General features: G+C 41.3%; 2 protein-coding genes across 3 annotated transcripts in view; one reads left to right on the plus strand and one right to left on the minus strand.

Annotated features, from left to right (window-relative positions):
• eipr1 (EARP complex and GARP complex interacting protein 1) overlaps positions 1-8175 on the minus strand; it is a 53197-nt gene extending 45022 nt beyond the window's left edge. The window contains exons 1-3 of the mRNA XM_065947705.1: positions 7998-8175; positions 6581-6664; positions 1-13 (exon numbers count right to left, since the gene is read on the minus strand). The exon at positions 1-13 is cut by the window's left edge and continues 120 nt beyond it. Coding sequence (XP_065803777.1) covers positions 1-13; positions 6581-6664; positions 7998-8039 — 139 coding nt within the window. The 5' untranslated portion in view covers positions 8040-8175. The remainder of the gene's footprint in view (positions 14-6580; positions 6665-7997) is intronic.
• Positions 8176-8286: 111 nt separating this feature from the next.
• trappc12 (trafficking protein particle complex subunit 12) overlaps positions 8287-12518 on the plus strand; it is a 33335-nt gene continuing 29103 nt past the window's right edge. The window contains exons 1-3 of one of the 2 annotated variants that reach the window (XM_065947704.1): positions 8287-8378; positions 9018-10382; positions 10673-10789. In XM_065947704.1, the coding sequence (XP_065803776.1) occupies positions 9027-10382; positions 10673-10789 (1473 nt within the window). In that variant the 5' untranslated portion in view covers positions 8287-8378; positions 9018-9026. The remainder of the gene's footprint in view (positions 8379-9017; positions 10383-10672; positions 10790-12518) is intronic. The other variant, XM_020655532.3, reaches the window with a different exon arrangement.

Here is a 12518-nt window from a genome sequence, read left to right on the forward strand (position 1 = left end):
CAATGATGTGGATCTGGAGGCAAAGCAGAGACACAGAGAGGAGAGATGTGTTGAGGATGAAGCTGGAGTTAAAACCTACCACACACACTCACACTCACACTCACACACACACACACACACACACACGAGCCGCAGTTCAAAGCTCCTCCACTCTTCTGATTCCCCTTTTAAAAAAAGAAGAAGAAGGTTCCTCTTTTTAATATGACAGTAAACGTAATTTCAAGGCAGGCATCTCTTTGGTTCTTTCATTCCGTGTCAACTTCATACAACTGAAGACTTTTCATCTTGATTTAGCCGTTAAAGCGACGATTAAGACACTTTGAGAAGAAATGTTGAAATGGTGGGAATCTTCATTTGACATGTTGGAGAAGTCAGAGGTAAAAAGGCAAAACAAAAAAGGAAATCGATAAAAGCTCACTCCATCTTTTTTTTTCTTAAAGACAAATGGCTCTGCTAAATAGGGCTGGGGGAGAGGTGCATTATCCAAGAGAGCTTTTCTGTTGAAGGGCTTTAATTGGGCAGTTTTTGAAAAGACTTCAAACCTTCTCCAGTAGAATATTAAAACAGTAGCTAAGTGTACTGTCATTGTACATGTCTAGTTGTGATCTGCGTATTGTCAGTAAACTACAATATGACTCACATGAGCGAGGGTAGCAAGATTACAGAAAGCTATTCCTTCTTTCAGTTTTTAGAAGAATGTCAATTTGTCAAAAGAACAAATAGACCGTTTAGAGGCAAAAAGAAATATTTGTGGAAAATAGCATATGCAGTCTTTACTCGATCATAAACATGGGCTCTTAGAGAAAAAAACAAACAATGCAAGTGGAGAAAATGTAAGATATATTTGTGCAAATGCAGCGCAAGTGGGGCCATAGACTTTTTTTTCCTCTTGTTCCTTCATATGAAGAGTGTTATAATAAAATGTCTGGTTTGCTTTCCGAAAGCCAGGAAACGTTCTGTTTGGCCGGACATCAGTGAGACAAGTGAAAGAATATGGCTTATAAAACAGAAATCATTTCTTTTTCTTAAACTTTATTCACACATGCACAAAACTCCTGAAAAATTCCCCAAATTTCTGTATGAGCTGCATGTGTGAACTTTCTCCGGACTTTTCCTGCCAGCTCCCAAGTAAAATAGTTCACAAGTCGTTGAGTAAACATGTGAACTCAGCAGGTAATGTTCAGGAAAATTCACCATCAGCATGTAGGCTTGATGACTTTTATGCTGCATGACCTGTGTGTCACTTGTCAAAGCAATAAGTATAATCTTGTGTGCGTGCCAGTAAGACCTTTTCTTCTTCTTCTTTCTTTTACTGTGTTTACCTCTGATCACTTGATATAAAGGTAAACAACTCTTGCCTGACTTCTCTATCTTGGATATGCCAGTTTAACCTGACACAGCCCAAATTCAACTTTATTTCCATTCCCGTCAAATCACCCCACGCTACAGGATGCCATCCTTTCAGTGGAGCAAGGAGAGTGGGCCAATTAACCGGATCTACAACCCCATCTAGTGGGGGGGTTGCTGCGTTACAGCTCGGACACAACATTTGACAAGCATTGTGGGCTTACATTAATGAAAATATTAATAATTAGTTTAACCGACTACTAATTCTGGTGATGACTTGCGAGGTTGCAGAACTTTAATCAATGTTTAATTAGTCAACTTACAATCTTTATCAAATGGTGGGCTTTAAAGACTCAGGATAAAGGTAAAAATGTAACTTTCACACGGCTGGTTTCTTGTGTAATCTTTTGTCCTTGTTTAAGCTAACCCTTTTTAAAACGTTTTTATAAATCTGCATATTCAAGACAGCTACAGATGCATATCCAAAAGTTGTAAACACTTACACCTTGATCATAACAACTGGAAATTGTTGGCACGTCACGGCCTTGAAAACTCAATCAGCTGTCTCACTTTGTAGCCCAGAAGTTCAACAAACAAGCTAAACTTTATCCATAAGATGTTAATAGCGACTCCCTCTTATTGAGCTTTTTTTTACAAGAAGGAAATCTATTCTATGAGGGCCCGCGATTGAATGCAGTTCAGGGCCCTCAATACAGTAAAACAGTGAGGGTCTCAAGGTTTGATCAGACAATTAATGGCTGTTTCTCCCATAAGAGAGACACTTACAGCACCTTGGGGGAGCGTTAATGGGGTTGCACTGGACAATAACTCCTGTGAGGCACTTCCACTCCCCTTCCCTGTACTACTTTTACGGGCTAAACAAGAAGATGAAAGGAGGGGGTGTTAGGAGGAGGACCATCGGGGCGGCTGCATCCTTCAGCCTCCTCAAAGTCAGCTAGGCGGCTATTAACCTTGAGTTGGACTGCATCGAGCAAAAAATTATTAGGCAAAGTTATAATTTTATGGTGGTGTGGGAGCGGTACAAATAAATTCATGCTGGCGGGACAGGGTAATTGGAGGGCCTGGTAATAGGGTCCCCCCGAATGAACCCAGGTGTGAGGGGAAAGAAGTTCCAGCCCTACTCCCCCAGGTGATTTATCCCTCATTCTTCAGGCCCGGGGAGTGACTCATAGCCCTCAGCCACTTGGGCAGCCGGCCCAGCACTTTTAATTATGAGCCGATGTCAGGAGGAACTGAAGCAGGGAGAAGGAGAGGGAGGAGGAGATTGAGAAGGGGGGTTAAGGGAGGGATAAAACCAAGCTGGCTCGTGGCCCCCACTTCAGGGGCCTCTCCGCTAAAGCTCTTTAGCCGCGCAGATGACAGTAAGCGGGGCGGAGGAGTAGCGAGCGGGTGAGAGGTGCCAAGCTCGGGCGCTTTATCTCGTTAGCAGCCTTAAATGCCATGCCGACGCGCCCTCCGATTTGTCATTCCAGCTATTGGTCTCTGAGGGATTTGAGAGGTGCTCTGCGAGTTAAAAGAGACATTTCCACCCTGCATTATGCTTAATGGGAGGTGGAGAGGCCAGCAGGCTTATGGATACAGCAGAAGCTATCGGGGCTGAAATGCCAATCGAAAAAGCATTTTTCATATTACAGGTTCAGACTTAGAGGAATGGATGTAGGCCAGGAAACGTATGCAGAGTGGAAAAGACAATGAGCATCATGAAGAAAACAGACTGCAACGACTGAATCTGAGATTTAAAAAGTAGGGTCATCTCAAAGACCATGAACTGAAAGACAGACGATCTCTATTGGTGTACAGCTTTGAATTCTCTCTGACCTTTAGATCAGCTAACAAAGGTCACTGAAGTTTATTTTTACATTGTAACAACACGATTAAAAATGATCTTTGCTTTTAGTACTGAAAGTAGAGAGTTGTAATGACAGCAATCTTAAGTCGTTTACACTTGTACACTCCTGAAAGTATCTAGATCGTAACAGGAGGAAAGCTCTGGAGAGTCTCCTGATCTGGCTGCTCACATATGCTCCTCACAGTGGGAGACTATCCTGGTCAGACTGGAGGGGGTCTCCTGACGTAAGACATGACGTTCTCACATCGGCCCACTCGGACTTGCTGAAGGAAAAATATTCTGGGAACTCCTGGACTATTTTACAACCTAAATTTGAGCACTTTTATCCCTTATGGACACTTTAGAAATATTATTTTTAACCGCCCAATACCTGCCTGTAACTGTTTTATTTGATTTTAATTGCTGACTTATTATTGTAGTAATTTCAAGATTTTTAAATTAATTTAGTGTATATATTTTACTGTTCTTATTGCTCTTTTATTGATTTCATTTTCTCGGGTAGCTTTATCTCATTTTGTTTAACTCGTTGTTTGTCATTTATGTATGTTTTCTCGGCATCATTGTAAATGAGTCAACGATCTCTCCGAGAACTTAAATAAAGGTTGACGATGACATACAGCTTCGGGAAACATCAGGTGTTTTCAGGAGATTTCTGCAAGTGTGAAAGCTCTATTATAGGTTTTTTGTTCCCACGCTACACTTAGGTGGTCAAAATGTTCAATACTTGAATTCAACCTTTTTTAATCGATCGATGATCAATGGTATTAAAAAAAGTGTCAGATCTTTGGAGATATTTTTAACCAAAAGCTGCTGTCACAAGATAAGCACAGAGAATTCTCTGTCTGAATTGCGCAAAAATGTTGGCAATGTCTTGGTACCAAAAAGTTACCAACTGATTTATGCGATCTGGACAGTGTGCCTGCAATTTTTGTTAAAGAAACAAAAAAGAGAAACTACCCGATATTGGATGCCTAGGACTTCAGGCATATAATACTCCTATTTTAATGCCTGTTTGTTAACATTTTTATCTTTATTTTGTTATTGCTGCAAATTTGTTCTACATATTGTGCTTCCTCATATTGACAAAATCATTACAAAGGAAGCAGAATGATTTTGCATTCCTAAATGTGATTTTACATGATGAAGGATTTCACTTCATTTCTCTTATTAATACAGACCTATTTGTTATGACATCACACAATTGCAGCAAAAGTTGTATGCAGCCTTAAAGCGCTGAACCCATGAATAAATAATAAGGACAAAAATGACTTTCATTACATTTATTTAAAAATTGTCACATTTACTCTGCTATCAGAGAATTCGCCTCGCTGGTTTTCTTGTGTTGCCAGAGAGAATGTGAAAGTGTGAAGAGGAGTATATTCAGCTACTAACAGTGTGTGTGATAAGAAATCACACAGATCGACTGGGATGCATTGTCACCATTCCCAACTAGCTCTGAATTAGATTCGCTACACAAGACTTGGATTGAGCTGCGTCTGCATTCAGTGCCAGACCGTTTTCACACCAAAGTGTGCCAGAAAATAGGCTCCTTTTTTTTTCAAGCAGAAATTCTCTCTCTCTCCCTCTCTTTCTCTCTCTCTCCCTCTTTTCTATCTTTCTTTTTTCCTCAATCACTTATAGCCAACTGTTTCCGTCATCTGTCTCTGTAATAACCTCTGCAAGATGTGCGTGCAAGCTCATCTTAGAGGAGCATGTACACCCACGCACACGCCCACGCACACACATGCCAACACACAGAGACCTGCAGAGAAACCATGAATAAGCACACAACATCAATTAACAATTGAAACAAAAGACATTTACTGAAAATTAAGCACTATAAACCACTTAGAGCTAAAGAAAGGAAGAAAGAAATTCTCATTTTGAGAAAATTGGGAATTAATGTGGGTTGAGTCCTTATTCCAGTAAAAACTACAAAAGTTATTATTCAAGCTTCTTAATCTACAATTCTACAATTCATTTAGAAGAATTTTTTAACCGAAGTGACGTACATCAGAGAGTAAGTACAACACAAGCAAGGATCTAGAAAAAAGGGAACAATGTCAGTAAGAGCAAACGATCAGCTTTGAGTCTGATTGGACACACAGGTGCTGACAGGAAGTGACCAGAGGCAAAGCACAACATTGAGGGCAGTTCTTGAGAGCTCTAATCAGTATAGAAACCATCTTATAAGTCGTCGTTATCAAACAAAAACCATCGTCATTACCATCATCATCATCATCATCAATAATATGGAGACCATCATCATTAAGTTAGTAGGTATTCATGAAAGAGCTGGGTCTTTAGCTTTTTCTTAAAGGTGCAGAGGGACTCTGCAGATCGAATGGAGTTTGGAAGGTCATTCCACCACCGGGGGGCGACAGAGGAGAAGAGTCTAGTCAGCGTCTTAGGACCCTGTTGTGAAGGTTGGATCAGACACCTTTCATTGGCAGAGCGTAGTGGGCGGGAGGGAGTGTAGACCTGGATTATAGAGTTTAGGTAATGAGGAGACGTTTTTGTGGCTGTTTTGTAAGCGAGCAGCAGAGTTTTAAATTTGATGCGAGCAGTAACTGGGAGCCAGTGTAAGGAGATAAACAGCAGAGTGACATGTGCCCTTTTAGGAAGGTTGAAGACCAGTTGTGCTGCTGCATTTTGTATCATCTGCAGGGGGTTGATAGTGCATGTAGGAAGACCTGCCAGTAGGGACTAGTGAATGCGTGATATCACAAGAGCCTGTACCAGGAGCTGTGTAGCATGCGCTGACACGTCCTGATGTTGTACAGGACTGGTCAAATCTAGAGATCATTATAATATTCAATCACTAGTCTGACAAAGAAATCATTTCAGCCACTGGCAAATATTTATAACTGTAGCATTTTCAAGGTATCAAGATGTTTCATAGTGCAAATAATATATTAAAGTTATAGAAGCATTATATTGAATATAAAAAACACATAACATCTACATTACATGTAAGATGTCACCTCTGTGTCTTCCCATACTTAACACTGCTGACCCATTTCACACTTGAGTCTCACAATATCAGTAATGAGAGTCTGACTACTTGGTTTGGATTAAGTTGCTTCTTTTTTTTTGGCAATATTTTAGAGTGTTTACCTCCATTCAACATACAGTATGTGTGTCAATTGCTGCAACTATGAGCCCAGCAAAAGCAGAATCACATATCTCTAAGGAATAAAGACTCATGAAATACAAAGAACAACACTTACTGAAACTTATTATTAAAAGATCATTAATGGGGAAAAAGCTAAATGGGTACACAGACAGAAATAGACCTGTAAAGAGCTTCTTTATCCAGCTTTAAATGTTATGAGATGTCAGTTATAAGCTTTTATTTGTTACCTGGTTGTCAAATTTCAGTGACTGAGTACCGACGAGAAAACGAATGGCATCAGTTTCAGCTGTCTGGGCTGTAAGTGCACGAGCCTGCAAAGCACAAACATAATGATATTATGATCCTTTTACATAACAACATAATAGATTTTTTGTTGTACAATATTCAGATACAAACCTTAAGGCACATTTTCCACAACTACATTACACAGTAGCGCTGGTGTTGAAACAGAATGAAACACAAACAAAACGTGCAAACATTGTGTCTCAATGAGAGTCTCAATCTAGTAACATATACAAATCAAGTAAGACAGCAAGTTTCCGTCCGTTTTTGTCCATCATATATTGAAGAGATTTCCCAAAAAGTTTGAGTTCATTCTTCCATCCGATGAAATGGGGTCGGACCTTTAAATATTTACATCTGTCAATTAAATTGTTTACCAAGAATTCTACATTGTTCTCCTGCATAAATACTCCAGTTGATTTTTTTTGCATTCTTTTATTTTAATTTAAAAAATATAACAACAAAAAACAAGCAACACACATAAAAAAACACGCACACAAACCCAAAACAAAACAGACCAAAACAAAAAAGTGACACACACATCACCAATGACATAACTATGATTTACTTTCAGTTTTTGCAACCAAAATAATGTTTACATGCATCCCCTTTTCATTATATATTTTATTAAATTAAGATATCACGACATTTTCCCATGCCAACCTGTATCTAAAACATCCTCCATCACGTGTTGCCATGGAAACCATCTGTCAAGGAATTTTGAATTTTGCAGTCTTATTTTGAAAGTTATCTTTTCCATTATGTAAATTCCTTTGACAAGTAATTTCCAAGACTCGTGGGTTGGAGGGTCTCTCTTAAGCCAGTTCAATGTTATTGTCTTCTTGGCTGCTACGAGAAGTACATGTAATAAATAAATCTTATTTCTGCTTTTCATGGTTTCTGGGACATCCCCGATGATGGCCAGTATATATCCAGTTTTAATAGACATAACATTGAGAGGCTGCAAAGTAATGTCTCTGTAGTGTAACTAGCTCTGAAATGCAAACCAAAAACTCCTGTACAAGTTCACAATGGAAGAAAACATTTTCTACTGTCTCAATATCTCTCTCGCAAAATCCACATGTGTTAATGTCCAAATGGAATCTCACATGCAAGAAGTGATTAGATGGATAGATTTAATTTAAAATTGTGAAGGTTACTTCTTTAGCTTTCTGCAGGAAACAACATAATAGATTGCGGAGATGAATAATTGACATGTCTTACATTGGGACAAAATGACATACGATGGAAAATCTAAAAACGTCTCACAGACAGATACAGTAATATGAAATAGAGCTAGCATCCACTAGCACATAATGTAAACATCAATGAATGGTGTGACAGATCAGCAGCAGCTTGTACCTGAAACTCGAGTCCGTAAATGACAGGAGCGTCGTCCTCCATTTCTTAACCGGAAGTCTCGCCTCTAATCTTTCTGTTAATTTGTAGTCTGGCGATAAAAACACTTTAAAAATTGACACTGTTGCTGCGTACTGTACAAAAAAACATCAACACAGAATCTGAACTTCCGCGATTTAGAAACTGGGTTGGAAAAAGGGTGCAAGTAAAAGTGCGTAACAGACAACGGGTATCATTATGTTGGTTTCTAAATGAACGTAGAAGAGTCAGGAATATCAAAAATCACGTTGCCATGAAAATTGTCTGCTCTGGGACACCGTACCTGTAGCTGTAGATCAGAACTGCGCATGCGTACTAGAGTTCTGACTGTCATTCTGCAGTAAGGTGAGTAAATTAAACATTATCACATAATTCTTGCGCTTTTTTGTCATTTTATATGGTTATGAACAGCACGTTAGTATGTGTCGTGTTTTTGTAAAGCGTCAACAACTATAATTGAAACATGAATGTAACCTTTTGAACCGACTGTTGTTACACCAATGTTAGCTAACGCTATCCAACCGGTGTTACGTTTTAACGAGTGACCGTGTTAACTGGCGACTTCCACTTCAATAATCTCTGTTTAGTGTTTCACTTAAGACGCATATAGTGGGTATATCTTGACATTTAAACAAAAAGCTTTACAAGGAGTATTCGTGTGGACACGTTCCGTCTTCAACATCTGCCGTAACTACGACAACCACGAAAGCATTCAGCTGAAAGTTGCCAGTTAACAGGGTCACAAATTAAACCGTAACACCGGCTAATGTAGCATTAGCATGCTAGCATTATTAAGAAAATCAGCAGATTGCTCGGATAATGATTTAAAGCACGAATAATAAGGCAAGAGTCTAACTCTCTTTCATGTTTAATGTTTGAATGTTGGGATGTAACAACTATGTACGCTGTACAGTGTTGAATATTTGTCACTCACTGTTGGTATAAAATCATAAGGTTTATGTATTTCTGTGTTTAATTGTAAAGAGCAGAAAGATGGATAGTGATGAGGCTCCAGCTCAGCGGCCTGTCACCTTGGACATCATTGTAGAAGATGTGACCCCGGACCCAGACCCTCTGGTGCCAACCACTAGCCAGACCCCCTCCAGAGATGCCCTCCTTCCCCAGGAAGACAGCATCGACCTAGGTGGGGAGTTTGTCACCCCCCAGGAGGACAGCAGCGCTACACCTTCAGAGAGCCTGATGGACAAGCTCAACGACCAGATGATGGAGAGTGTCATGATTTCTGACTCACCTAATTACAGTGAGGAGGACGATGTAGCTCCCATTGACTCCTTTCTAGATGGAGGAATTGAGGAGGAGGAGGAGGAGGAGGGGGAGGAGGAGGAGGAGGAAGAGGAAGAGGAGGATAAGACACAAGGGACTTTAGGGGGCACACAGGAACAAAGTGAAATTGGACATAATACAACTGAGATTACAGTTTCAGTGGAGGAACACGAAAAAGGTGGTGATGACGACAAAGTAGACGAAGACACGAAGGAGCAGATCGGAACACAAGAGCACGTTTCAGCTTTTGGTCCTCCACAAGGTGACATTCAGAGCCCGACTGATGCTATAGAAATGGAACCAGCACTACAAGAAGCTAAAGGGACTGGCCCAAAAGAAGAGTCTGTTCCTGTGTGCACCATATTCAGCCATGGAACGCAGCCGAGGTCTCTGGTACCTGATGGCTTCCAGCCCACTCTCATCAAGTCCCCCAGCTTCAGCATGGGAAGTAGTGGGCCAAGCACTGAGGCAGTGACCCCCAGCAAACTGACACCCCCCCTTGTATGTCAGCCCAGCCCCAGCCTCAGTAAGTTCTTCTCTGACAATGGGCAGTGCAATCCAGCCACTGATTTCTTTGATTCCTTCACTGTCCCCTCCTCCTTTATCTCAGTTTCTAACCCAAATGCTGATGTTGCTCCTGGCTCCAGCCCAGCACCCACTGCCCCTACCCCTGAGCGCCAGCTCTCCTCCACCTCCTCCTCCATCTCCACCCCCGGGGGTCTTCTGGACTCTGGTGCTCCCACCCCTAGCTCGGTGTTCTCCCCTGCCCCTACTGAAGCAACCACTAAAACCCAGCCTCCTTCAGTTCAAGCAGTCCCAGCTCCATCTCAGACCCCGGCCAATCAGCCACAGCCCTTCAACCAGCTGCAGGCCGTGTTCTCAGGCAATGATGACCCTTTTGCGAAAGCTTTGAGTCTGAGTGAAGTGGACAGACGCTATGATGCCTGGCTGCCATCTGAGGAGACCAGGAAGGTGTTGATTTCTGTTGCCACCCAGCAGTACAACCCGGCTTATGTGGAGACCAACAGATTCACCATGCCAGGACTCAAGTTTGACAACCTGCAGGTAATCATTAATTTTCTACTACCAAATATATTCCTTTAGAAAGCCCTTCTGTCGTCCAGTTCTTGCTCACTAAGAACCAGGTTTTAGCAAAAAATTGGAAAAACTTTAAAGCTGGATTAAAAATGACATTTTCTCCTTTTTTAGTTTGATATTGTTTCATTGATTGTAATTTTGTCCAAATCAATTAATAGCTGTGTCAGGAGTTTAATGGCCACCCAACCTTTTAACACCATGCAGTTTGAGCTCAGATTTTAAGTAGAACTAAATTCTGTGTGTGTGTTTGGTTTTAGGGTGATGCTGTTAAAGACCTCATGCTTCGTTTCCTGGGAGAACAAGCAGCAATGAAGCGACAGGTCCTCACTGCCAACTCTGTGGAACAGTCCTTCAATGGCCTTAAACAGCTCATCGTAAGTCACTAACTTTACTTTGTGTATAGAAAAATGTGCTTTAACTCACTTCCGAGGCTCGCTACATCACAAACTGTGTTTAGAGGCACTGGTCCACCCTGATGTTTATTTTATTATTAAACCGACTTTTTATACACTAGTTATTGAAAATGAGAACCTAGTGATCGCATCAGGATGTGTGGATCTAGCATCATGACATGTTTATATAATGACTTTGCACGTCCTGCAGTGGGACCTTTGCACATGTATGGAGGGCTGCATACCCGAATGAGTTTTGTCAATAATGTCTGGACAAATGAGCGAGAATTCGGCAAAGTTTTATCAGATACTGTTTAAAATGAACTTGATCGAGGCATCTTTATATTGTTAGATCTTTTTTTTTTTTTTGATTTATTTTTGGGCTTTTTGTGCCTTAATTGGAGGGATGGGATAGTGGGAGATGGAAATCAGGGAGAGAGAGTGAGGATCAACATGCGGGAAGGGAGTCACAGGCCGGACTTTTAATGTGTTGAATGAGAAACGGTCCAAGCACAGAAGAAAATAAAATATACATTACGAGTTGTTTCATATTGTCAAGTCTTGTGGCATCCTGCTCAACAGCATATAGTGGAACAGCTTACAACAGCTTCAGTGACTTTTGGTTGTGTGCTTTTTTTTGGGACCATTACCTCTCTTTCTAAAGGTTAATGACAAAACCACTGTTAGGTTACTGCGGCCTCACATCCCGTGGTTACTGCAGCTCGCCTGACCTTCTGACAGTCAACCTGTACAGTCAGTGATTCTACTGAAACTGCAGGGTGGTCAGGACTCGGCTGACTGATAACAGTGAATCCTTCGGCTCCTTTCTTACCCTAACCCTTCATATTACATCCCTCTGCTGTTCTTCTGCAGAGCATATAAATCTGTCGTTCCATGTGACTCTCCAGCCCTCATGCGTTGCCTCCATCGTATTATCTGACCCACAGCTGACCCTCAGAGACGGTTGTTATTTAAAACATATGCACAGCAGCAGCAGACAGTGTGATGCAGAGAGGGGAAAGAGGAGAGGAGGGTGGAGTGAAGTGGCGGGATGGAGAGGTGGAGATCCACTTGGCTCACAAGTTCTTTTCTCCTGCTGTGCCCATGTATTATGCATGGGGCTGCTGTGCATATTTCAAGGGCCTTCTGGACTTGGTGTATACACACACACACACAAACAAGGTGGTACTCTCAGCTTGCAGTCAACTGCACTATATTGTGTAGGTGTGTGTGTGTGTGTGTGTGTATGTGTGTGTGTGTATATGTAAGAAGATCATACGCCGTCTGCCAATTGGTGTGGGTGGCTCCCTGGAGCAGAAGGCAAAAGAAAAAGACGGTGAGCTGGAGAGGTAACGCATGCCTACAGGAGAGATGTCAAAAATTGACAAGCTAAAAAACATGGAGAAATGCGTGAGAGGTATAGAAGCAGAGGAGGCTACACCTGGATCTAAGCAGTAAACACTTACACACCGACACCGACACACACACACATGCACACTCGGGAATTTGGAGGCTTGATTATCATATTGATATGTTATGAGGTAACATGAGCATTAGTTTCTTCTGCATTAGTACTGTAGATGACTTTTTTTTACTTCAAGAGGTAATTTAGCAAGCCGGTGAGACGCTCGTTTTCCAGAGATTTACAAAAGCACCGACTGAGGGTCAGACATAGAAACAATTCCAGCTGACTTTATTTAAGGTTTCAAGC

The sequence above is a fragment of the Labrus bergylta genome, chromosome 18 (genome assembly GCF_963930695.1).
Source record: "Labrus bergylta chromosome 18, fLabBer1.1, whole genome shotgun sequence".
Lineage (NCBI taxonomy): Eukaryota > Metazoa > Chordata > Actinopteri > Labriformes > Labridae > Labrus > Labrus bergylta.